Raw genomic sequence first — 23,977 nt, forward strand, 5'->3', positions numbered from 1 at the left:
TGCGGGCCAGACCGTGGTGGCGCCTGTGGCTCCCTCCGCTGCCCCTTTCAGCTCTGGGCTGCGGTTCACCAAGTTTGGAGGACAGCGTGGTCACAGCCAGGGAGTGGGGGCTCTGACCGCCAGCTGCTCGGCCCACCCAGCTGCTCGGCTCAGACTTGGGATTTGCCGAGGGAGGTCGGTTCTCTGTGCACTGAGGGTGCTGGACCCCAGAGGTGCCCCGGCCTGACTCTGTGTCAGCCTGGAGTTGCTGGAGGTGCCGCACGCGGGGAGTCGGCCTGGCCCCTGGCCAGCGCAGTGTGTGCAAACCCCTTGAGCAGAGCGTAGGGTGACAGCCACGTTGCCCTTGGCTGTGACTTCGTTTGGTTTCCTGGAGTCAGATCGTCCATCACACACCCGAAGAGAGGCCTGCTCTGTCCTTGGGTGGGGCCGCGAGCCCCTCACCTTCCTGGGGTCGGGGTGGGGGGCTGTGCTGCCCTCTCTGACCACCCAGCTCTCTTGCTGCGGCGCCTCGGACCTGGGGCCAGACTTCCAGCCCCTCCTATGCCATTGGCCCTGCCTTGCACACCTCTGTGCAGCGGAACCAGACGTCATGCTGTTCCCTGTCCTGCCTGCTTGTCCTTGCTGTACTCTTTCCTGGACCTTCTTGTTGATTTCTCCTTCAGGCTCTGCCCCCGTTCACTTGCACTTAGGGAGGCCCCTTTCCTCGAGCATCTCTGCCCACTTCCTGTGCGCTCCTGAGGGCAAAGCCCAGGCCGTCTCAGGGTTCCCCTGTGACCCAAGCACAGGAGACGGGCATGCCCAGCACTCTGTGCTCCCAGAGCGTCCTGGAATGGGGACTCCCTTGCTCTCTGGCCACCTGTGGGGATGGCCTCCGGGACCTGTGGTGAGGAGGGTCCCCGTGGGGATGTCCGAGGAGACCCTTCCCTTGCGGTGGTGAGTTGGGCTTGTGGATGTCGCTGTTGGAAGCAGTTCTGTGTCCGAGGCCAGCTCTGGCCCTTTGAGCCAAGATGAGGCTGCCCCTTGGAGGCGCTTCTCATGCCCCCCCGACAGCCGGCAGGGCCTTGCTGTCCTGTCTCTTGCCCCTTCTCAGCACCCCTTGTTCCCAGGGGGTGACAGGATGGCTGAGACCTTGGCCTGGCCCTAGCAGAAGGCCCGTGCCGGGACTGGGGCCCGTTGACCTGCCTAGCCCCCGGGTGAAGCTCAGCCCCGTGGGGGGAGGCAGTGGCCCTGAACCTGGACGTGCAGGGTCCGGGGACTCCATGGCGGTCAGCATGCTGGCCTCTGCGTCACGGGGGCCAGGGAAGCGGGTCTCCATCCGAGTCCAAGGCCCTTTCTCCAGGTGCTCCTCTGGCCCTTAGGGCCTTTGGGATCGGGGCTCCACCCCTATAGGGGTTCCATTTCCTGAGCCACCTGCTGGAGCGTGACCTTCCTGAGTCCCTCCTGGGAGTTCCTCCGTGGCACAGTGCCTGGCTGGCCCCACAGTCTTGGGGACACCCAGTTCCCAGGTCCTCCTGACGTCCGCCAGCAGCAAGTCTGGACAGGTGTGTGGGGGCCAGGCGGCGTTCCAACCCTGTGAGTCACACCGATCCTCGGAGCAGGGGTGGCAGGGGCCCGGCTGTGGGGTGGCGTGCCAAGACATGCCACCGGCCTGGCACTGGCAGGGAAGGGGTCAGGGTGGGCGGGGGCCCTGCTTGTGGCCTCACGGGGAAGCTGGGCTGTGGACCAGATCTCAGAGACCCCGCCTCCCACCAGCCTGTCCTGTGGGGGGGGGGGCGGGGCTCTCTTGTTGGGGCTGGGGAGACGGGGTGGCTGTGAGAAGCTGGTGCCTCCCCAGGTCGGTGCTCCGTGAGGGGCAGATGCTGCCTCTGTACCCACTTCACACGTGCACAGCAAACCCGTGGGGAGGGAGGAGCAAGGCAGGAAGGCGGGGAGACACAGGGCCCAGCCCTGCATGGCCAGGGGGCAGGTATGGCAGTGTGGTGGGCCTGAAGGAGCAGCGCCCTATGCCCCCCAGCTGCCAGCCTGGTGTTGGTCCACTCCTGTTCCTGTGCCTGGTGGGCGTAGAACTGGCCACCGAGACTCACCTGGTCCTGGGGGGTCAGAGGCCAGAGGAAGGGCCCCTGCGGGGCTAGGGCCACCAGGCCCGGTATTAGGGGCCTTAGAGCTGCAGGTGTCCCTAGGTAGACAGTAGCCAGACGTCCTCCTGAAGGCACACTTGGCTGCAGAGACAGCAGAGTCCCAGGGGAGGGGAGTCGGGGGGCTGGTGCTCCCCCTGTGGGGAGCGGGGCAGACCGTTGTGGGTAGAGTCAGAGCCCGGGTCTGAGACCCGCACAGCCTCTTGCCAGCTGTGAGCTGGGCACAGCTTTCCAGGGCAAAGCCCCAGACCCTCAGGGGGCCATCTGGGTACCACCATGAAGGACAGACGTGGCCTGGGCTGGTGGTGGGAGGTCTTGGGGGAGCTGGGGGTGGCTGGAGGAGGTCTGAGGCTCAGGGGCTTTGAAGAGGTCATGTGGCTGGGAGTGGTGACCAGAGGGTCTAGTTTGGGCTGGGGGCTGGGGTCCAGAGATGACTGGACCATCATGGCCTGTACTCTGGGCTGGTGGGCTCGGACTAGCCACTGCAGGGCTGAGGCTAAGGGCTCTGAGAGGGTCTTTCGGGGCTGGGGCTCGCTCTGGCAGGGGCAGAGGGCTTCTTGGAGGAAGTATGCCCGGCAGGAAGCTCCAGAGTGAACGATCGCGTCTGCTCGGGGGGCCAGGGCTGGGCGCGGAGGGGCAGATGGGCCTGACTGGAGGGGGCTGGGGTCTGGGCAGGGCTGGACGCTGAGGCTCGTGTGGGGGCAGGTGAGCCCTCTGTGGCCACAGGCCCCCCCCCGAGAGAGGGAGGTGGGCTAGCTTCGGTGGGAGTGGCGGACGCAGACCCCTGGGTGAACTTGAGGTTCCCCGAGTTCATGGTTATTGGTCTTCAGCAGCCTCAGGGCTCGCAGGGCGGCTCCACCCCCATCACCCCCGGGCTCACGGGGGTCCCCGGTGGGGGCGCTGCTCGGGCGGAGCTGGTGGGGGGCCCGTGCCCGGACCCGGGAGGGTGGCAGAGGCCAGCTTGTCTCCACGCCGGCCCCCGCCCCTGCCAGTGCGGGCGCGAGCACCCCTGCCCGCCCCTCGGCCGGCTCGCCGCCCCCCTCGCTGCCGCGGTGCAGGGCGAGGAAGGAAGCCGAGGTGGGGGCGGTGTGTGTGTTCACTCCTCGCGGGGCTCTGGGCGCGCTGGCCGGGGAGGGGCGGCCGGGCCGGCGGCGGGGGGCCGCAGGGGCCCCGGGCTGGGTGCCGGGGCGGGGCGGCCGCGGGCGGAGGGGACGGAAGGCCTCCCGCGCCCCCTGGGCCTCCGGGCCGCCATCTTGGACGTGGCCGGAGCAGCCGCGCGGGCCAGAGGCAGGGGACTGACTTGCAAGGGACAGTAGGTCTGTGGGACTGGGGGGTGTGGGGGGAGCGGAGGGGCCTCTCCGGTCCACAGGGAAGCCGAGGCTGGGAGGGGGCATCCCTGCGGCTCGGGGCGGGGTGGGGGGGAGGCCCCGATGGGTGGGGGTTCCCGGTTTCCGTGCTGCGAACGCTCTGGCCACGGCCAGCGTCCAGCTACTGATGATGTTGTTCAGGGCCGATCGCCAAGGGGTTGGTTCGTGTGAGCCAGCCCGCCGGCAGCTGCAGCAGCCCCTGGGTGGTACCTGCCCCGTGTCCCCCATCCCCCCCGCGGGGCACGCCCTTCTGTTCCCCGTTCTGCTTCGCGCCTGCCGCCAGGTGCTTGAGCTTGTCTGGATGGGACTGTTGGCGAGACCCCCAGGGGCCCGGAGGCACCTGGCCATGCCCCGGGCCAGCCCCGTGCTGGTGAACTCTAGGAGCCTGTGGCCGACATGGAGGTGGCTGGTGGGCATATGTGCCAGGGCCGGGGGCGCTCTGGCCTCCCCGGGCGTCAGCACACAGGTGGGCCGTGGTGGGGACCAGTGTCCAGGCTGCCCTACCTGAGGCCACCGGTCTGCGGGGCTTGCTCCTTGTCCTACAGAGGCAGGCATAGATCTGTGTGGCCTTCGGGGGGTGGCTCTGCCGTCCTAGACCCCTGTGGTGCGGAGGGCAAGCCCGGGGTGGCACTGGGCACCTTTTCCTCCCCGGCTGCCCCAAACGGCAAGAGTTAGCTTTCCGGGGAGAAGATGCTGTGGAAAAGTGAGCTGACCCCGTGGGATGGGGGCCTGGAGTCAGACAGGGGCTGTGCCCGGCCCTGGGGGTGCAAGCCGGTGACCCGCCAGGCCACAGGCGGCTGAGGAGGAGCTGGGGGCCCCACTGGACACAAGCCACGGCAGAGCTGGCGGAAAGCCTCACATGGGCCGGGCTGCCGTGCCTGCTGCCGCCGTGCCTGTCCATCGGGTGAGCTTACCCAGGTGCGGCCCCGGCCCTGAGCCAGACCGGGCAGGCGCTGGGAGGCTGGAGAGGAGTGAGTGAGGGATTGTGGCCAACACGGAGGAGAGCAGCGGCAGCCTGGCCCGTCTGGCCGAGGCCTTGCTGCAGTCAGGGCGCCGCAGAGGTGGTTCCTGTCAGCACGAAGACAACCTGTGCGTAGAGCATAGAACCCAAACCAAACGAAAACATAGGCCGTGCCATCTCTCACCCTGGAGCTGGGAGTCCTGGGCCTCTCCACTCCGCAGTGTGACTCCTGGGCCCTTCCCTCATGATCCCGGAACCCCAGATTGGGCAGCCATTCGTGGGGTGCAGAGGGGGCTGAGACGTGACATGGGTCCCTGGTGACAGGATGGAGGTGGGGGATGTGACCGGCCGTGGGGATGTGAGCACCAGGAGGGCCTGCCACCGAGGAGGGCAAGAATCAGGAACCCAGTGGCCCCCGGGAGCGTGGACCTGCGCAGGCAGAGGGCCGGGCTGCCAGTCCCACAGCGGGCTGGTTTTCAGGAGGAGGGCGACATGGGCGGATGACGGGACAGGTGTGGGGCGCACTGGAGTGGCCTGGGGGCAGGGGCTGTCTGGCCTGTGCGCGAGGACGGTGGCTCATCTGTGAGTCCTGCGGAGGGCTTCTGGACGGCGTAGGCCTGTGTGGTCCTCCAGCCCTGGCCACATCTCCGTCTCGGTGGCCCGTCCCCAGTGCCAGTGCTAGGCCCGGGGGTGAGGGTGGGGGTGGGGGTGCGGGCAGGGCTGGGGGGACGTGCTGCTCAGAGTCTCCCGCATGATCTCGGCCCTGGCATTCTGGGCAGTGCAGCCCAGCGTGGGTAGACCCGGTCGGACCTCGGGCTCCTTGTCCGGCAGGGGCAGTGGGGTTGAAGGGTGCGTGCTGTGGTTCCTGTGCTCCCCCACTCCCACCGCCCGCCGGGGGCCATTGGCTGATGGGCCACAAAAGGCATTCTGTGCTGTAGAAGAATGACCCGTTGTGTGGCTGAAGAGAGGTTGGGGGCCTGTGAAAGCTTCCCTCCTGCTTCCCGAAGACCCTCTCCCCTCCGAGGCTGAGTCCCTGCGGGCGGCAGAGGGGGCCCGTCCTGGCCTGCGCAGGCCCTGCTTCTCTGGCTGTGCAGCGCCTTGTGGTCCCTCCACCCCGGCCTCCCTCTGTCTGTCCTGTCCCGGACTCTTGGCCTCTGGGCCTGCACCTTTGCTGCGCCGTCCTCCCGCGGGACCCTTGCCTTCCAGGGCTCCATGCCGCGTCTGCTGCTGGGGACGAGGGAGGACACAGCATCGCAGGCCAGGCTGGAACAAGTTCTGTGCGTCTGGATGCAGGAGCCCTTGCTGGAGGCCGTGCGGGCTGACAGCTTGGGGGGGCTGGCAGCACGGGGGTGCCCTGCCTGCCCTATCTTCACAGCAGCGAGCACTGGGGCAGGGGGCTGGCCGGTGGGGGCAGGTTGAACTCCGGTCTGCCGGTGCTGTTCCTCTGTCGCAGGCTCTGGCGGGCGGCGTGCCCATCTGCTGCACCAGCTGCGGCCTGGGCTGCTGCGTCTCCAATTGAGGAAACAAGGCTGGGGTCCCTGTCCTTTTCCCAGAAGTGCTGGTTTCAGCCAGTGGGAGCTGCCTGTGGTCACAGGTGTCTGGGTGAGGGCGGTGGGCTGGGCAGGCCCTGGGAAAGGGGAACTCGCCCGCCGGGCTGATGCGAGCGTCACTCGCTCCGGACGCCGGCAGCTGCCTCGTGGCGACGCTGGTCCTCCCGTGCCTCCTCTCCCTCCCGGCCCCCTGCCGCCCCTGTACCGCCGCCCTGCATCGTCGGAGGCCGTGGGACCCCGAGCCAGAGGGCCGGGGGCTGATGGGGCCTCCCCCTTGGTGGGACCTGTCACCCACACTCACCATGAGGCTGCACCTCCTGGCCTCTCTCTCAGGAGGGGGCCTGGCCTGGCGGCCTGGGGACCACCGGTGGCTGGCAGGTGAGGCCGGGACTCGCAGGCCTGGGGGCAGCCTGGCCTGTGTGCGTGGGCGCTGGATTCTGGGGCGCGGTGGGAAGGGCGGCCAGCTCTGGGGAGGGCTTCTCGGGGTCTGGCTCACTCCCTGTTCTCACTGGGAGACTAGGGGGGGACCCGTGGAACAAGTCTGACTGGAGGGGTCCGTGGACAGGGAGGAGGCTGGCAGGGGATGGGGGTGCCGGCTCTGGCGAGAGGCGAAAGGCGACAGTAACCCCTCGTGGTAATGGGGGGCGTGCCCCTGCCTGTCCCGGCTCTTGGCCCTAGAACAGGAGCAGGGGTGCCTGTGTGCTCTGCTCTTGCCTGCGCTGGGGCCGGTGCAGGTGGTTGACTTGCCTTCGTAAATGTCCCTGGTGGGACACGGTCTTCTGTGCCTGGGTTCAGGGGAAACCAAGGCCCAGGTGTGCAGCAGGGAAGGGGCTCAAGCAGACCTGGCTGGCTGGGGGCCGCGAGCTCAGACCACCAGGCCCTTGAAAGTTGTCTGGCAGTTGCTGGACATTGAACTCTTACTGTCTCAGGTTCCTGCATGCGTCTTCTGTGTCAGGAGCCGTGGCTTGGCCTGGCCTGTGCCGTGTGGATGTGCAGGGAACTCCGGGGTCTTGGCCCTGGAACGTGCAGCTGGGTGCCGCAGTGTCCTGACGGGTGGCTGCCTGCCCCCGACGTGCCCTTCTCAAGCCTTTCCCACACTCTATGGTGTCTGGAACCGAGGGACGGGCCCGGGGCACGCTCGTCGTGCACCCTCATCCTGGGGCCGGCTCTGGCCTGCTGGTGACCCAGAGCTGCACCTGCGTCTGCCCTCTGAGCCGGGCCATCCTAGCCAAGTGACTGTGAAGGGCTGCTCGGGGTCGCCCTGTCCTCCTACAGCAAAGAACCTTCTGGCATGTGTCTTGGAATGAGGGGCTCGGTCTTTCCGGCTTTGGAGGTGTTGGCGGGGTTTGGGACTCCTGTCCCTCAGACAGCTCTTCCTTGGGGGTGAGAATGGTGTGTGTGTGTCTTGTCTGCCTCCAGGCTTGACCCCGAACGGACCCCTTCATTTCTTGGCTCTGGCTTCCATATCTGTAAAACGGACCCAGGTAGAGAATTTTCTAGGGCTGTTTACCTTTTGTCGCGACGGACGTTTAAAATCATATAGTGACTTTTACACAGAACCTGTCCCGAGCCGTGGGGCCCTGCCTGGGCTCCTGAACAGAGGCTGGGGCACCGGTTCCTGCAGCTGGGCGGCCCGCGGTGCGTGTGTGTGCGGGGTGTGAGGGGGGTCATCATGGGCACTGGGGTGGGGCCAGGCTCTCTGAGCGTCCTGCAGGCCACGCTTCCCTATGGACGGCGTGGGCCTGTGGCTCTGGCCACCTGCCTGGAGCGTGGACCCGGCTGCTGGGCGTTGGTCTCATGTTTCAGCTTCTCCCACGGTCCCCTGCTTGTCACCACTTGGTCCCACGTCTCGCTTGTTCCGATTCTTCGTTCCTGGGAAGCCTCCCCCCCGCCCCCCGAGTGGTGTGTCAGCCCCGCGCGCTGTGTTGGCCCAGTGGGCTCTGAGCAGCGACGGCTCCTGGGAGTCAAACGCACAAAGCTTGTAGCCTCTGGCGTCTGTGGCCGCTGTTTGAGCACATCAGGGTTTTCTCCATGTTTCTGGGGTCTTTCTGCACCTGGACCTGTGGTCTTCTGGCATCTGAGTAGAAGGGGTTGTGTCAGGGGCCTCTGGTAGAGGAAGGTCGTTCCAGGTGACACAGCTGGGTGCTCTTGGGGCCAGGTGCTGAGGGGTCCCCAGGCAGCTGGCAAACTGTGTTCGTTGGGCGGCGGGGGGCTCCAGGCCCTTTGCCCACTTGGCCGGGGCAGCTGCTCCGTGGACTGTTGGGTTTTGGGAACTGGGGTGGGTGTGAAGTCTCAGAGGCATGTTTCTGGGCCCCTGCTTCTCTCTCTGATGCCGAGAGGGTGTCCCGACTCTCTCTGAGTGGAGTGAGAGATGGACGCTGCGCTGTGCCGGGCTGGCCTCCTCCCGGCCTCTGCGCTCAGCCTTGCCTGCTGGGGCTGGACCACACCGAGCTCCAGCCACCCAGGGCAGGGGTCCGGTCCCCTGGGCTTCTCAGCATGGCCCTGCCACTGGGCACGCACGTTGGTCCCGACTGGTCCTGGGGTGGCTGGTCCCCAGCCCTGTTGCCCTCCGCACACTCAGGGCGTTCAGGACTGCCCGTTGTTTGTAGTTCACTGAGCTGTTCGCAGATAGCCCCAAGGACAGTAGCAGACAGTGGAAGCGAACTTTCCCCAGGTCCCCTCCCCCACGTTGACTCTGCGGCTTGTTTGTGAGACTCGAGACAGGTGGACGCTGGTGAGCTAGAGGGCCCGGGAGGGGGCTTGGGGGCAGGAGGTGCGAGGGTAGAAGCCCTGGCCTCACTCAGCCAGTGTGGCAGAGGCAGGAGTACTGGGGCCCCAGAGGGCCTCAGGCCTCCACGATGGGCCAGGGGCTTTGGAGTTTGGGGGTGTATGACGGGGAGCCATGGCCGGTGCTGGCAGTGACCGTGGGCTGTGGCCAGTGCTGCTGAGGGCTCAGCAGGAGGGATGGCTGCGGACTGGGCGTGCGGAGGCGGTGCTTGCCAGTCTGCAGCAGACCTGAGCTTGGCTGCTTGCCACTGTCCTCTGTACCGGGGGGCTGCTGAGCACTTGTGGGGGGCACTGTGGGGTGGACAGAGGTCGTGATCACCCGGAGCCCAGGGAGAGGCTCTCCTGAGCCTTCTGTCCCTCCGTCCGTCTGCCCCCTGTTCTGCTGGAGACGCAGTGGGCTGGGTGCAAGCGTGGGTGCTCCCTGGGGCCTGTTCTGGGCTCCGGGGGCAGGGACCGCTGGAGTCGGATGCCGCCTGTCTCCCTCTGTGGCCACACCCAACCCCCAGGGGCGTTAGCGGTCTGCATCCTGGTGACATGGTTTGATGTTTGTGAGGACAGAGCTGAACGAAGTTCTAGTTCTAGGCTCCGCCAGGCCTGGCCCCGTGCTAGCACGGCTCCCTGGGCTCTGTCTCCCCTCTCCTTGCCCAGGCTGGCAGCCCAGGGGAGGAAGTCGAGGGCGGACGCTGGCACACGGCAGGGCCCCAGTGGGTGGCTGGGTGAGCAGTTGGCTCTGTGCAGGGGATCCAGCGCAGCCCGTGGGCATCACAGCCAGGGACGCGGCAGTGAGGGGCTCACACATCAGGACCCCCAGAGGGGGCCCCGCGAGGCGGTTTCTCGCCTCGAGAGGGAAGGAGCTGGCAGGGCTTTCAGGCGGGGCAGGGCAGGGGTGTGCCCAGGCAGCTCTGGGTGGGGGGGCCCAGTGGGTAGGGATGGGGGCTGGGCGGCCGCGCCATGCAGGGGAGCACCCACAGAGGCCCCCGCCCCGTGGAGGGGAGGCGCCCCTGCAGCCGCTGACCCGGGGAAGCCCCGCTCTGGCGGCAGACGTCCTGTTCTCGGTCTGTCTCACCGGTGAGGCCCTGTCTCCTGGCTGCACCACTCTGCCTGCTGCCCCGTGCACAGCTGGGCCCAGCCTAGGGCTCCCAGCTGAGTCAGTACAGCGTGGGTGAGCCTCTGCCCAGGGGACGATGCTGTGTGGCCAGGGTTCACGGCACGTGGTGATGGGGGGCCTGGGAAGCCCTCCGGGAAGCCCTTTGGAATGGAGCAGACTATTGTCCAGGGACTCCTGGGTTGGTCTGGTCCTGCCCGCTGCGTGGCCCCAGGCAGCCACGTCCTGGGGTCTTCGAGCATTCGTGCCACGTCCGGGAAAGGGGGGTGCTCTGTGGGCAGAGGGGGCTTGGGGTTGCCCCTGGGTGAGACCCATGCACGCTGCGCCCAGAGTTTTACCCGGAGCATCCCCTTTCCTTAACCATCCCAGAAGTCCCGGACTTGGCACCCACCTGCCCAGAGGCCCCGCCCCCCACCGGGGCTGGGTGTCGTGTGGCAGGCTAGGCCCTGGGCGTCGGGGCCAGCGTGTCTCAGAAGCCAGCGGGGATGCGAATGAAAAGTAGAAAACCGGCTGGAGTGGGCAGAGAGCACAGGCGTCCGCGACAGAGCAGGGCCCGGGCCAGCCGCCGTGGAGCCAGCGGCCGTGGAGCCAGCGGCCGTGGAGCCAGCCGCCGTGGAGCCAGCCGTGGAGCACAGCTCACACTGAATCGATACCGTCTCTTCTCCTGCTGAAGAGAAGGGCTCAAGCAGCCCCGGCTCGGGGCCCCTCCCGCCTCCAGGTGCCAGGCCGCAGGCGGGCTCTCACCAGGAATTCCCCCTTCCCACGCACCTTCCTCCGCGGCTGCCGTCTGGGCCGCTCCCCGCCGGGCCTGGGGCCAGCGGAGGGGACAGCCCGGAGGGGAGGCCACGGCACGCAGGAGCCCCTGCCTGGCCCCGGAGAGCTGAGCGTGCTTCCCGCTCCCGCCACTCCGTCCCCCGGTGAGCCTGGCTGCCGGCCCCCGGGTTCTGTGGCACCTGCAGCTAGGTGTCTGGCCACGCCCTGGCCACGGGGCATCTGTGTGGGGGTGGGGGGCCCCGTCTGGCTCTTGCTCAGGCTTGGGAGGAGCCTCAGCCCCCCGAGCCCTCTTCCTGCCTGTGGAGGAGTCCCCAGAGCTCCTGGGACGGCGCCGGCTGGGTGTGCTCTGGAGGCCCCGCCTCGGCTCCGCGAGAGCCAGTGGGGCGTCTCTCCAGGGAGCCTCGGAGCCCCCGTGGTGCCAGGGGGCAGGCTCGCGGGTATGTGGAGCTCCGTCTGACCGTGGCCGGTGTGGTGGCCTCACTGCAGGTTGGTCGTGGCTGCCGGCTCCTCTGTGCACTGTCACCCCCTTTCTGCCCCAGTGCCTCCCCCCACGCCCCTGGCTCCCGCAGGCCCAGGGACGTCCGCTGCGGCTGCTGCTTGGCCTCTCTGGCAGGTGGCCCGTGGTAGGCCACCGAGTGCGAGGTGTGGCCCAGCTGTCGGACAGCCGCGTGGGGCAGTCGGCCTGTGGTACCCAGGGACACGGGTGCCCCGGCCAGCCTGCCGAGGGCTCTCTGGCCACAGGGCTGGGAACTAGCAGCTCTCTGGGCAGGGGACGCAGCGTTGTTTGGGGCCCGAGCCGGGTCCTGGCAATCACTGCACTCTCCTGACGCCCTCCTCGGTGTGGGCTGGGCCGTCCTCACCTCGGGGTTCCTGGGACGGGTGCGTAGCCCCATCAGTGAGGCCACCTGAAGCCTTGTTGCCCTGCCCCCACACCGTCATCTCTGGGTAGAAGGATGTGCCTGTCTTTTGTAAAATCAGATGCCTTGGAGCTCTCCTAAAAGGACTGGTCTCAAGATGGGGCGGGGGCCCTAGTGGGCGACTGTGTGGCTGGAACTCTGGGGCCAGCATCCTTTGAGGTTTCTGCCTGTGGGTTGGATGGAGAAATAGTGCCCCCCAAACAGGAACCCAGCTCAGCGCTCGGGATAGGACTCGCCTGTCCCACAGCCGCTGACCCGACACCACCAGTCCTGACCACTGCCTGTCCACAGTCCTAGGCCTCTGGGGCCAGTCTGCCTGCTGGGGGCCCACCCTGCTTGTGGTCACGTAACTTCTCCTGGAAAAGCCGGCCCTGCCGGGAGCTCTGGAAGGCCCTGTTGTTGCAGGGGAGAGGGAGAGGTGGGGAGTTGGCACTTCCTGAGCCTGTGTTTGGGGGCGTCTGTGTGCTGTGCAGGTCAGAACCAGGAGGGAGGTGTCCGTACTCTAGGCCATGTCCCCCGTTCCCCTGAAGCCGTGAGCAGCCTCTGGGATCTTCTCTCTGCAGCACCCAGGGGCCCAGGGTGGTGTGGTGAGGATGGGGTGGGCCAAGGCAGGGCTCAGGGGGGAGTCCGCCCCACCCCCCAGGTGCCGGGCCGAGGTGTGCCGCGCACCCCCACTCTGCTCCTCTCCTTGTGTGGGTCTGAGCTGCGAAGACTTAGGGGCCACGTGCCGCTCTGAGACTCCCATTCGTTCTCCTGCCGTGATGGTCCGAGCAGGGCTCCCCCAGGCTGGGCGCACAGCTCAGCCCCCAGGGTACCCCAGAGAGTGCCCACCGCAGGCCTCGCTGAGTGCTGCCAGCCCAGCAGGCGAAAGCAGCGCCGGCTGCAGGAGTCAGGGGAAAGGGTGCAGATGCCTTTGGTTGACTCTGGCTGTGCCTGCGGTAGGGGCTGTGGCCACGAGGACCAGGGACGCAAAGTGCGACCTCCAGCAGCGACGCCGGCCCTCGTGCCCCCAGGCTTCAGTGCTGCTGCTCCTCAGCTCTTTCTGGAGCACCTTCCAGGCCCAGGGGCTGGCTGGCTGGCTGTTCCAAGAGGACCCTCTCCTGGGCACCCACTTCTCCTGTGCTCCCTGCTCCCCCCCAGTGGCTGCACGTGCACCTGCTGCCGCTGGGCCTGACTGCAGGGCCTCCCCGGACAGTCGGCCACGTCACCCCTCTTCTTCCACTGCCCCCACCAGTCCTGGCCTGCGGGGGACGGCCAGCCCAACCCCGAGATGCCGTCCCTTTCACTACTTGTGGCAAGTCCCGTTTAGCCTCAGGCACTCTGAGCGTGCGACCGTCGTGTGTGTGGTGTGGCAGGGCGAGGGTTTGCCCAGGGAATGGGTGATGGTGATGGTGCTGGTGGTGATGGTGATGGCGATGATTGTGACGGCGACTGTGACGGTGATTGATGGTGATTGATGGTGATTGTGACGGTGCTGCTGGTGATGATGGTGACAATGGTGACAACTGGGGGTGATGTGGGGGTGACGGCAGGGGTGGTGATGGTGGTCATGGCGATGGTGACGGTGACAGTGGTGGTACTGGTGACAGGACAGATGTATTTGTCGTTAAGTGCTCGCCAGATATCAGCACCGATGTCCTGCCGTGAGCTTTATTACAGAGAGTGGTTTCCCCATTAGGTCCTTTGGGCCTCGACGGGGCCCGTGCCCATGAGGGGCATGGCAGGGGCTGTTTCCTCGGGCCGGGGGGTTTGAAGGCGGTCAGCACTGAGAGCTCTAGGTTGCTGTCTCCTGGCTCCAGATCTTGTGTTACCAGTCCTGCGCTCACACCCTGGGGGGCTGTGGGGGGCCGTGGGGAAGGGGCCTGATGGGGCTCCGTAGATTCGGGCTACCAGTGCCATCCCCCCCAGTCTCTTCCCCTGGGGGGCGGCAGGTGTCTGACCAGCCGTGCTTGGGGCTGGGTACCTTCCTGTGTCGGGGCCCAGGCCCCTTGGCCTTCACCTGGTAACTCCTCCCTCCGTCCTGTTTCCTGTTTCCTGTGCTCCCGCTCTGAGCCAGGCCCTGACCCCATCATGGGGGGCCAGGGTGGCTCCAGGGGCAGTGGGACAAGGGCGGGCAGGGGGCTGAGCTGTGAGTTCCACGGGGGAGAGCCCAGCTGCGTGGCTGCTTCTGGGGTGTGGGACTGGAGCCGAGCCCCTGCTGTCCCCGATATGGGTGGGGATCAGTGACCACACGAGTGGGTCTGGCATTTCCAAGTCCTTGAGGTCTCCTGCACAGTAGGTTCCCTGGGGCCCTGAGCTCCCAGAGGCGGTGCGCAGATCAGAGTCCAGGGGCCTGAGCTGGCCCAGCACACCTGGGGTCCCTGAGACATGAACGCTTGGGGTCCCCAGGAAGCCTCAGCCCTTCCTGAGTTTTGGGGGGAGGCTCTGCCTGCTAGGTCCACTGTCTCTGGTCACTTGAGCTCCCCACAAGGCCTTGGGGCTGGGGGTGTCATGGTGTCTGTCCTTTATCTAGCAGAATGTCCTGTCTGTCCCCGGGTCTTTAGTGTCCCCCTGCCTGACCGCCCTTTACTCCCGGGCCCCTGGCCGCCCTGTGCGTCGCAGAGGGCTGGGTGGGGCGGCGCCGTGAAGCCGTACTTCAGAGAAGCCAGCTGGTGGTCTCCAGGGGACCTGTGGGGGGTGAAGTCTCTGTCGGGCGCCCAGGAACCAAAAACCCTTGGAGCCGCTCGCGGTGCGCAGGTGTGGGCAGGGGAGGAGCGCGTGTCTTGGCTCGCGGTGCCCCTCCTCTCCCTCTCGGGTCCGCGATCTGGGTGGATCTGGTCCACCGTGGGCTCCGTGTAGAGCTGGGCAGGTCCCGAGTCCTGGCCACCGTGGGCCCGTGGGCTTGCTGAGCCTGCCAGAGGGTGGGCCTCCGAGGCGGCTTGTGCGCTCCCCCTACACACACCCTGCTCTGAGGCCTCTGGTGCTTGGGGCAGGGCAGGGGTAGCCCCGGGCTTCTCTCGACCCCTTGGGAAGGCCCAGCTGACCTGTGTCCTCCTCAGCAGGGGCTGGGGTTTGGGGCTGGCACCACTGGTTTGGGACAGGGCAGGGGGACCCCAGAGGAGCTGAAATCTCAGCCCCAGCCCCCTGAGCCATCAGCTGACATTGCGCGGGGCGGCCATCGGGGTGCTGTGCTCCGTGGGCTGGGAGGTGGCGGGAACCCTGCGTCTCAGCCCACCGTTTGCAGGCTGGAGAGTGGCCACCACGCTAGCCTCTTGCCATGGGTAGGTTCAGTGTGCAGGAGGGGAGACAGGCTACGCGGTGCTGGGTCCATGCGCCCCGGGGGCAGGCAGGAGTCTGCGCCTGCAGGGCCGGCCCAGCCCCAGCTCCCGAAAGCCCCTCACCCTGCAGGGCCGGTCGAAGCTTCCTTCCACCTCCTCTGTCTGTTCCAGCCACCCTCAGCTTCCCCCAAACCCAGACGCTCGCTGTGGTCCCCACCGCAGTCCCTGCCAGGCGGCCACTTCTCCCTCCCCCGGCGGCAGCAGGGGAAGCAGTCCTTCCGGAAGGTGGGGGCTGAAGGTGGGTGTCCCGGGAAGCTCCTGAGGCCTGCCAGCGCCTCTACGTGGGGTTTCGGTTCGGGGGGTGGTGCGGGTCCCCAGGCGGGGACACAGAATTGCAGAGCCTGGGGGAGCTTGTGCTCAGAACCCTAGTCTTGTTTGTCCCGGGGTCTTCTGTGCCCCTCTTCCTCCTGGGCACCTGCTCTCCTGCCCCCTTGCGGTCCTTCTGGCCCCCCTCGAAGCCTCTGGCCTGTGCCCGCCCACGGGACCCCTCCTCACGCTCCTGCCGTCGCACCTCCTGTCGCCCGCACCTCTGAGTCCCCGCCTGGCCCCATGTCCTTTTCTCCGCCGGACACGCGGCCCCGGCCTGTGGCCTGCCGGGACTCCGCCCCAGTCGGTTCTGCAAAGTAGGGCCTTGGAGGAGCCCTGAGCTGTCCCGGAGGGGGCGGCGTCCCGGGGTGCACCCCAACCCCACCGCACTGGGGCTGGCTGGCATTTCCTGCCACATGCCCCTGTCTACCCTGTGGGGAGCAGAAAGGCGTTGGTGGGGTTTCCCAGCTCCCTGCTGTGGGGTGGCTCCAAAACCCCGTTCTGGAGGGAGCACATGGAGCTTAGGGATTTTGGAGGGTGGTGGAGAGAGTCCCTCTGTCAAAGGGGCCTTAGGGGCCATCTGCTGGGCCATTCCTGAGCGGTGGATGTGGTTTCTGCTTGCATGTGGCTCTGATGGGGAGCTCACCACCCCAAGAAGCAGTCCCTGCCGTTGTCCATTACCAGGAGCACTTTATTTATTTTATTTATTTTTTTTTTAATTTAAATTTTTTTTTAAAAGATTTTATTTATTTATTTGACAGAGAGAGATCACAAGTAGGCAGAGAGGCAGACAGAGAGAGAGAGGGAAGCAGGCTCCCCGCTGAGCAGAGAGCCTGATGCGGGGCTCGATCCCAGGACCCTGAGATCATGACCTGAGCCGAAGGCAGCGGCTTAACCCACGGAGCCACCCAGGCGCCCCCAGGAGCACTTTCTTGACTTGAAGCTTTACCAAATACAACTCCTCACCCTCGGGCTCTGGGGCGCAGGAGGTCCTGGGGCTCAGACCCCAGCGCGTCCGTCTCTGCCCCGTGGCTGATGCCGGCCTCCGGGTGTTAGCATTTTAGAAGCAATTCTGTGGCCTGAGTGCTTTTTGTGCCAAAAGAGAGTTCTGCCTGCCACTTCTTCCATGTAGCCTTCCTGGACTGAATCTGGCAGCCTTTCCAGGTCTCTTCACCCATGTTGCGGCTGCTGCGCCTCCCCTGTTTGGACAGGGACTGTCCTTCCTGGAGGTCCTTGTGAGCTCCCAGGCCATGGCCTCCTTCCCCAGTCTCACTGATTGCTTGTAGTCCCCAAGGGGTGGGTGCATACGTGTGTACGCGTACATATGTGCGTGTGTGTGCATATGTGTGTGTGTACGTGTGCACACATGTGCATCCGTGTGTGTGCATACATGCACGCGTGTGTGCACGTGCATGCATGCGCAGTGTAAGGGGTGTGGGGTGCGGAGGGTGTGAGGTTTGGGGTTCGGGTTTTGCCCCTCCCTTGCAAGCCCCTCTGCATCCCTGGGGCAGGGAGCCTGCGTCCGGGGTCCTGCAGCCCCGCCGAGCAGGGGTCAGTTAAGCGTGTGGTGACCAGCCAGTGGCAAAGCCGGAGCAGGTTCAAAGTATGACATACTCCAAGGCCTGAGCACTCCTCTGCTCCTCGGTGGGGGGGGCGGGTAAGGGGCTTGGCCGCGAGGAGCCTTGCACGCGTGTGGAGGGGGGCGGGCCGGGCCTCTGCAGGCGGAGGATGTGTGGGCTTTTTTTGCCTTTTCTTTGTAACGTTCCCTTCCTGGCCAGAGTGTCTCTCTCCAGAAGACTCCAGAAAACACGCCCAGCCCATTGTCACCCAGGCTCCGGGAAAGTGTCTGCTGCGGATGCTCTGTGTAAACAGGAAACACCCAAAGCCAGGGAGGGGGGTGGGGGGGCTGGGGACAGCAGGGGTCCAGAGGGGGGCACGTGTTGCAGGGGGGCGGCAGGGGTCTGGAAGGGGCATGCACTGGTGGTGGCTGGGGACAGCAGGGGTCCGGAGGGGGCATGCACTGAGGGGGGCCGGTATAGCCACCACACTCAGCCACCCCAGAAGCTCACACTGGGGCAGTTGTTGGACACTTGGGCCTGTGCCGTCCAGCCGGGGCGGGGTGGGGCGGCACAGAAGTTGGCGGTGGGTGCTCCTTCCCCTGGTGGCTACCCCCCTCCTGGTTCTCAGACTTGGGCTAGGGGCAGGCAGTGCCTTGCGGGGCTGGGGGCTTTGGGTGCAGCCTGGCAGCCGGCCTCTCCTCCCTTCCCTCCTTCCTTCCGGCCAAGCTTTCTCCTGCCTCTCCCTCCCCTTCCTGGGGGGAGCAGCAAACCAGCAGCAGCTCAGGGCCCCGCAGGGTGGGCGGTGGGCGGATGGGGCCCTGCAGTTGGGAGCTGTGGCAGCAGTGGATGCTCCTCCCAGCGACCGTGGCTACTGGCTGCACCCCTGCACCCCGCCCCTTGAGGCGAGCGGCCCCTGAGAAGCCCTGCGGTGTCCTGGTCTGATTCAGGCCCCCCCGGGCCCCCGGAGCACCTGGGCAGGGGTGGAGTCTAGGAGTGGCTGCTGGGCTTGGCCCTGGCATCCTGGTCTCCTTCCCGCTTCTAGGAAGAGAGGTGCGTGGGGGTGCAGAGACGCCCTTCTGGGCCTGGGAGCCCCGGGTGCCCTGGCTGCCTGGCGGGGTCTCCGTGCTCTCCCGTGGAGCTGGCCGCTGATGCTGTTTCGCAGAGGCCGTCTTGTCCCCTTCGCATCCACGGTGAAGTCAGAGAGGCGCCCGTCCGACGGCGTGGAGGGGGCAGCCCTGGTCCAGGCCGTGGCTGGCTTCTGCAACACGGGTGTGTGCAGACAGGGAAGCCCGGGCTTGGCAGGGGTGAAGCCGGCACTGGGCCCTCATCCGGGGCTGGCTGCGGGCTGGGGAGGCACCCACAGTGGGTCCCTGCTTGCCTGGTGCGGGGCAGCTGCGGATTTCTGCACTCCTGCCTTCGGGCGAGTCTCACGCCAGCAGTCTGTGCCTCAGTCTCTGTGTCTGTCTCGGGTGGGCGGACAGGGCCGCAGGAGCCCCGTGGTTCAGGGACCAGCGGCGCGGCCTGGGTCCGGTGTGTGTAGACAGCTCTCCCAGCCCGTCCTCTGTCGTCAGCCCCGCTGCTCCCCCTGGGCTTTCTGGGGAAGTTATGACCCTCGAGGCACACGTGTTTCGGGCGCTTTGAGACCCACAGGGCAGATCGGCGGTGCCCACCCCCACCCTTGCTGACAGGCGCTGCCGGCCCCCAGTCCGCTGGGATTCCAGGTTTCATTCTCAAGTTCACTGAAGTGGGCGATCTCCGATTTTGTGAGTGAGGCGTTTCCACTGGTTCGGCTGAGGCTGCTGTCAGTGGAGTCAGGGCGCCGGGGGCTTGCCCACCCCCAGCTGGACCGTGGAATTCTGGGCCGGCTTCGGCGCCGCCGGTCCCACGGAATGGGGAGGAGGGGAAGTGTCCTGCGGGCCCGGGGCTGAGAGGCAGAAACGGGTAAATGCTCACAGGGGCTGGGCCTCTGGTGGGGCGGCACGTCTCTGCGGGACCACCCCACCTTTCGGGCTGGCCACCCCCAGCATCTCCGGGGACAGGGTCGCACGGCCCTGGGTAAGGGTTTTGGCCAGAGTCACGTGTGCTGCATCTCAACTGGGCCGCTTGGTCGTGGTGTCCCGCCGCATGAGGGGGTCTGTCCCCCAAGACTCAGGGGGGCCGTTGGAACACAGCCGCCCCGAGGTTCAGGGAGGCAAGTGGTACCCGGAGCCTTGAGGGGTGCAGCCGGGTTGGGCCCTCTGACCTGGGGTATTGTGGGCAAGGCCCGTTTGCAGGTGGGAAGGCTGAGGCCGGAGGAGGGGCCCCAGGGCGTTCTGCGGGTGGAGGCGGCCTCGGGCTCCCCGGCTCTGCTGCTGTGCTGGTGCGTGCTGCCTGCCCGCGGGCAGTGGATTCGCCGCCTGAGCCTTCCTCCGGGGGAGCCTTCTTCCTGCAGAGCCTGCGGGGGGGGGGGGCTCTTCAGCTCTCTCGTTGGGGCTTTGAAATCCCTGAGATGAAAGCATGTGTGGGAGGTCCCAGCCTCTCCCCGCAGCCTCTGGGCTGGCACACACCCCGGCCTGTCCACGAGGCCCCCACGGAAGCAGGCCCGGGCACATCGGAAGCGGGCGTCTCTCCGGGGCCTCGCGGGTTGAGGGCCCGTGGCCGTGGGGGCGTCTGGGTGGGCGTGGGCAGGGCGTGGGCTCCGGCCCAGAACTCGGAGCGGGGGTCAGCCTCCTGGTGGCAGATGTGCTATGCCCTGGGCAGCTGTGGGAACTCGGGGCCTCAGCCGTGTGTCTGTAAGCGGGGCCGGACGCGTCCTCACCACGTGGCTCTCAGGCCCGGGCATGGGGTCCACCTTGTGGACATGGTGGGCACTCGGGGAGCAGCAGCCTCGTGCCTCTTACTGTCACGGCTCACCTTTAGTTCTTCCCCTTGGGTGCACGGGCAGAGGGGCCGGCAGCTCGTGGTGAGCAGACGTTCCAGGTGGACAGGCGGCTGTCTGGCCTCCCTGGATGGGCATCAGGGAGCCACCGCTGGCAGCCGTCCCCTGCTCGGCCTGCGCTGTCTGCTCTGGCCCAGCCTGCACCCCGCGGCCGGGGCTGGGGGCTGTCGGGGGGCAGCTCCTTGCGCTCTGGCCTCCTGTTGGCAGGAATCTGCAGCATGAACTGTTAAGCTTGTTGTGGGGTTAGACTCACCATGGGGGCGCCGGGGCCTGGCCGGGCAGTGTGCATTCCTGACCACCCTCTTCGGGTTTTTGTCTTACAGACTTCTCCACCCAGGTGAACTCCTCATCCCTCAGCTCGCCGACGGGCCGAGGCTCCATGGCTGCCCCCTCGCTGCACCCCTCCCTGGGCCCGGGCATCGGTTCCTCTCTTGGCTCCCCGGGACAGCTGCACTCGCCCATCAGCACCCTGAGCTCCCCCATCAACGGCATGGGCCCGCCCTTCTCCGTCATCAGCTCCCCCATGGGCCCCCACTCCATGTCAGTGCCCACCACGCCTGCCCTGGGCTTCGGCACAGGCAGCCCCCAGGTAAGTGCAGAGGTGGGACCTTCCTGTGGACCCTGGGGGCGCGCTGTCACTCCTGCCCTTTGCCGCTGGGAAGCAGAGCCTCAGAGAGGAGGCTCCCACCTGAGTTTGAGGCCGGCTCTGGCTGACTCCCCAGCCCTGGACTCTCAGAGGTCATCAGCCAAGTTCGCTGCAGCTGGCTGTCTGCACCAGTGGGCCCCTGCTGTCGGCGGGCTCCCTGCTCCCGGGGCGCGGCTCTGCAGGTGGGGGCTCTGTGTGTGTCGGGTTGAACCCGCCTCCCTGGAGCCTCTGCCCCTTCTTGGCCCTTCGCTGCTGAGCCTCTGCTCAGCCCACGCCTGGGGCTTCATCACCCCTGGGCCCCGATCCCAGGGCAGAGACGCGCAGGCTCCGTGCAGATGCTCCCCCCTCGGACCAGGCCCTGGGCTCCTCCGCTGGGCTTGTGGTCCTTCCCACAGTCATGTGTTTGGAACCGTCTGGCGTTTGGGATCGTCCATGAATCAGGAATCAGCTGGTGCTTGGCAGGGCCTGGCTCACTTTGGTTCTTGCGATGCGGATCCTGGAGGCCCGGCCCACTCTGTGCCGGGTGCCTCTTGTCCAAACCCCTGCAGACCTGTCCTGAGCTCTTCTGGAGGTCCTTGCATTGTGAAGGGGCCCCGGGGCCCAGTCGGGTCTCCCCTCTCCCAGCTCCGTGTACTTCCCGGTGGATTTCTGCTGGGTGAATGGGAGACCTGCCTGAGTCCTAGCCGGCTCTTCCTCTCTCTGCGGACGAGCGGTCCTCGCTGCAGTAGGGTGGCTCCATTCCCGGTCCGAGTCCAAGTGCACGCGCCACCCTTCTTGCCCCAGTGGGTGAAGGCCCCCGTGGTGGGGGGGTCTCTAAACCATCTCCACGGAGCCTCAGGACGGCCTGCTGGGAGACACTTGAAGTGCAGGCGTCCTTGCCCAGAGCCTTACATCTAATTGTGCCCGCCGCGTCCCATGGGCTCCCAAACCCCCTCCTGCCACGCCGCCTGCAGGGCAGCCCTCCTTGGCCCTGGCGTGGGAGGCCTGGGGCATCCCTGAGCTGAGCCAGCCCGCTGCCTGTCCGGCTTGTTCTCTAGGGCTGGCCTTGGTGCAGGATCTTGCTGGCTTTTCCAGAGCGATCTTGGTGGCCCTTGGTGGCCGAGGGAAGGGGGCAGAATAGCTAGGGCCGCTGTCATGTCAGCTGGGCCCCAGAGCAGGCAGGAGGCCTGAGGTGCTGCATGCAGGAGGCTCGGCTGCCTTCCTGGGCCTGGCCAGGTCACCCCACCCCACTCTTGCTGGCTGCACAGCGCCTTGTGGGGAGTGAGAGGGCACAGGGAGTTGGAGCCCGCACTAGCCCCTTGGGGACCATGATGGAGGCAGGCACCTGCCGACCCTCAGCCCCACGGGGGTCCTTGCTGGCCTCAGGCCTGCCACCAGTCCCAGACACCCCGAGTGCACAGCAGGAGCCTGGTGGTGGCGGTGGCGCCCTTCAGACCTTGGGGGCACCTGCCCCTCGCTGCCGGTCACCTGTCTGGAGGCAGGGGCTGCGCGGTGCTAGGGAGCGAGGGGGTTTCGGGACCGCATCTGTCCCGTTCTGTTATTCTCTGCGCTCACCTAGGTTCCTGGCACTTAGCAGGTGCTGGCTGAACCCGGGTTGTGTGTGGAAAGGGGCTCCGGGCCCCATGAAGCTGACACGGAGTCAGGGCAAGAATCGGGCCCGGGGCAGGGCAGGAGGCAAACCCGTGTCCCAGATGCTCATTACTGTCCTGGGATCGGCCGTCTGTCTGTGTGTCTGTCCGTTGGGTGGGCCACAGGGAGTTTGCCACAGTCTGCACACCCCTTCCCCCCACGGTGCTTGGCCTCTCTGGCTGCCCTTCCCGGGTGGGCCTCTGTCTCCCCTGAACCCTGCCGCCAGCCCCACGCCCCCGCAGCTCCTTCCTGGAGCGAGCACAGCTTCTGAGTTTCAGCAGCTTGTCTCGGAGACCTGGGGTTCCCCATATTCATGGGTGTGTGGGTGGAGTTCAAAGGGGGGCATGCCCCACCCCCTCCCCAAACCACAACCGCGAAGTCATGGTTGCCAGAATAGGGAGGTTCTCTGCTGTTGTTGGGGGAGGCCCGGCGCTCAGCCGAGGGCTGCCTGCTCGAGCCCACGGCTCTGAGGGAGGGGGCAGTCAACACCCGAGCCCACCCCACTTGGCCCGCCGTGTGAGCTGGGCCGAGTGCCCAAACGGCCCCGCATCTCTTCCTGGTCTGGGGGCTCCATCAGCGCCAAGCCCAGGAGTGTCCCCCGCTTGTCCCAGAGCCTGCCCGCCGCACCTGGCCCTCCGTGGGCAGCCCCGCGACCAGGCGTCTCCAGCCCAGTGAAGCTTCCCCGGTGCGGGATCCTCTTGGGCCAGCGGGGCGGCCAGTGCTGGGGGGTTCTGTGGCTGGGAGGCTCTGGGACGGGGCAACCAGCTGAGGTGGGTCGTGCTGCTGGGTTTGCCCCTGCCTTGCTGGCAGCGTGAGGCCTGTGAGGCCGAAGACCTTCTCCATGTGTGGCGGGCCTGAGCCTTCCACCCCGGTTCTGGCTGTGGGTGATGGCCTCCCCCGCGGGTTGGTGAGGGGGGCCTGCCGTGGGCTCCGGAGGAAGGGCGTGGTGGGTGCGGAAGAGAGGAGCCTCGTGAGGCGGCAGGAGACCCTGGTGGGGCACGGAGGAGGCAGGTGGTGATTTTAGTAAGTCCTGGAGGCTCCGGTGGGAACTGAAATAGATGCCAAGGGTCTGAAAGGGGAAACGAGACGGGCCCACCCTGGCCACAGCACGCGGCCGTCGGGCTCCAGCGTGGGGCTGCTGGCGCCGTGGGTCTCCCCAGAGGTGGGGTGGGGTGGGCCACAGGAGGGGAGCAGCCCCTCGTAGGTGGGGCGCCCGCAAGGTAGAACGAGCCCCGGGAATCGGTTTGTCCTCTGTCCGGGAGCTGTGAACCCACCCAAGGCCCATCAGCTTGGAGCTGGGCAGGGGGAGCAGCATGGAGAGGGGGCCCGACCCCAACATCCTTGCCCTGGTGGCCCTGTGGGGACCACGTACGAGTTGAGGCAAAGAAACCAAGTGGGTGGCTTGTGTTGAGTGGGTCTGCGGCCCGGCCTTGTCTCCGCGCGCAGGGTCTCCTGGGACGACTACTTTGCTCGCGGGAGGCCTAGGCCCGGGAGGGCAGGGGTGCCCCGGCACGTGGTCGGGGGCCTCAGCACTGACCGTCCGTCTGCCTGTGGCTCCTTCCCATGTGGGTCCCCGGGCAGCCCCCTTCCTGCTACAGCCCTGCCTCAGTCGGCCCGGGGGAGGCACCAGTCCCGGGTCAACTGAGGAGGTTGGGAGGGCAGGGGGCCCGCCGGCCGCCCAGCATGGCGCGGGCAAGCACGGAAGAGGAAATGCCCAGGTTCCTCTCCCTGTGCTCCCGGTGGGTCCAGCCCCACGGAGACCTGCCCAGGCTCCCACAGCGCGGGGACAGGCCCCCTGCTCTCGTGTCCTGGGTGGCTCCCTGCGGGTGGGTTCATGGGGACTGGCTTGGCGTCCCCTTTGCCCAGGACCGGCTGGCGGCGCCTCCTCCTGGAGGCCGAGCACTGAGGCAGCTGCCCGGGCATCCGCTGGGTTATCCGGCCGCAGCCCTTCGTCTCGCACACCCGGGACCGCGAGGGCAGAATGACAGTGATTTCCCCAAAGGCACA

The 23,977-nt window shown here is 66.9% G+C and overlaps 1 protein-coding gene across 3 annotated transcripts in view; it reads left to right on the plus strand.

Moving 5' to 3' along the window:
- RXRA (retinoid X receptor alpha) overlaps positions 1 to 23,977 on the plus strand; it is a 91,259-nt gene that overhangs the window by 46,048 nt on the left and 21,234 nt on the right. For 2 of the 3 annotated variants that reach the window (XM_045082875.1, XM_013058548.2), the window contains exon 2: positions 20,019 to 20,284. In XM_045082875.1, coding sequence (XP_044938810.1) covers positions 20,019 to 20,284 — 266 coding nt within the window. Of the gene's footprint in view, positions 1 to 3,426; positions 3,452 to 20,018; positions 20,285 to 23,977 lie in introns of those variants that run through there. The other variant, XM_013058550.2, reaches the window with a different exon arrangement.

Source organism: Mustela putorius, unplaced genomic scaffold (assembly GCF_011764305.1).
Source record: "Mustela putorius furo isolate JIRA1106 unplaced genomic scaffold, ASM1176430v1.1 tig00000596_pilon_pilon_pilon, whole genome shotgun sequence".
NCBI lineage: Eukaryota > Metazoa > Chordata > Mammalia > Carnivora > Mustelidae > Mustela > Mustela putorius.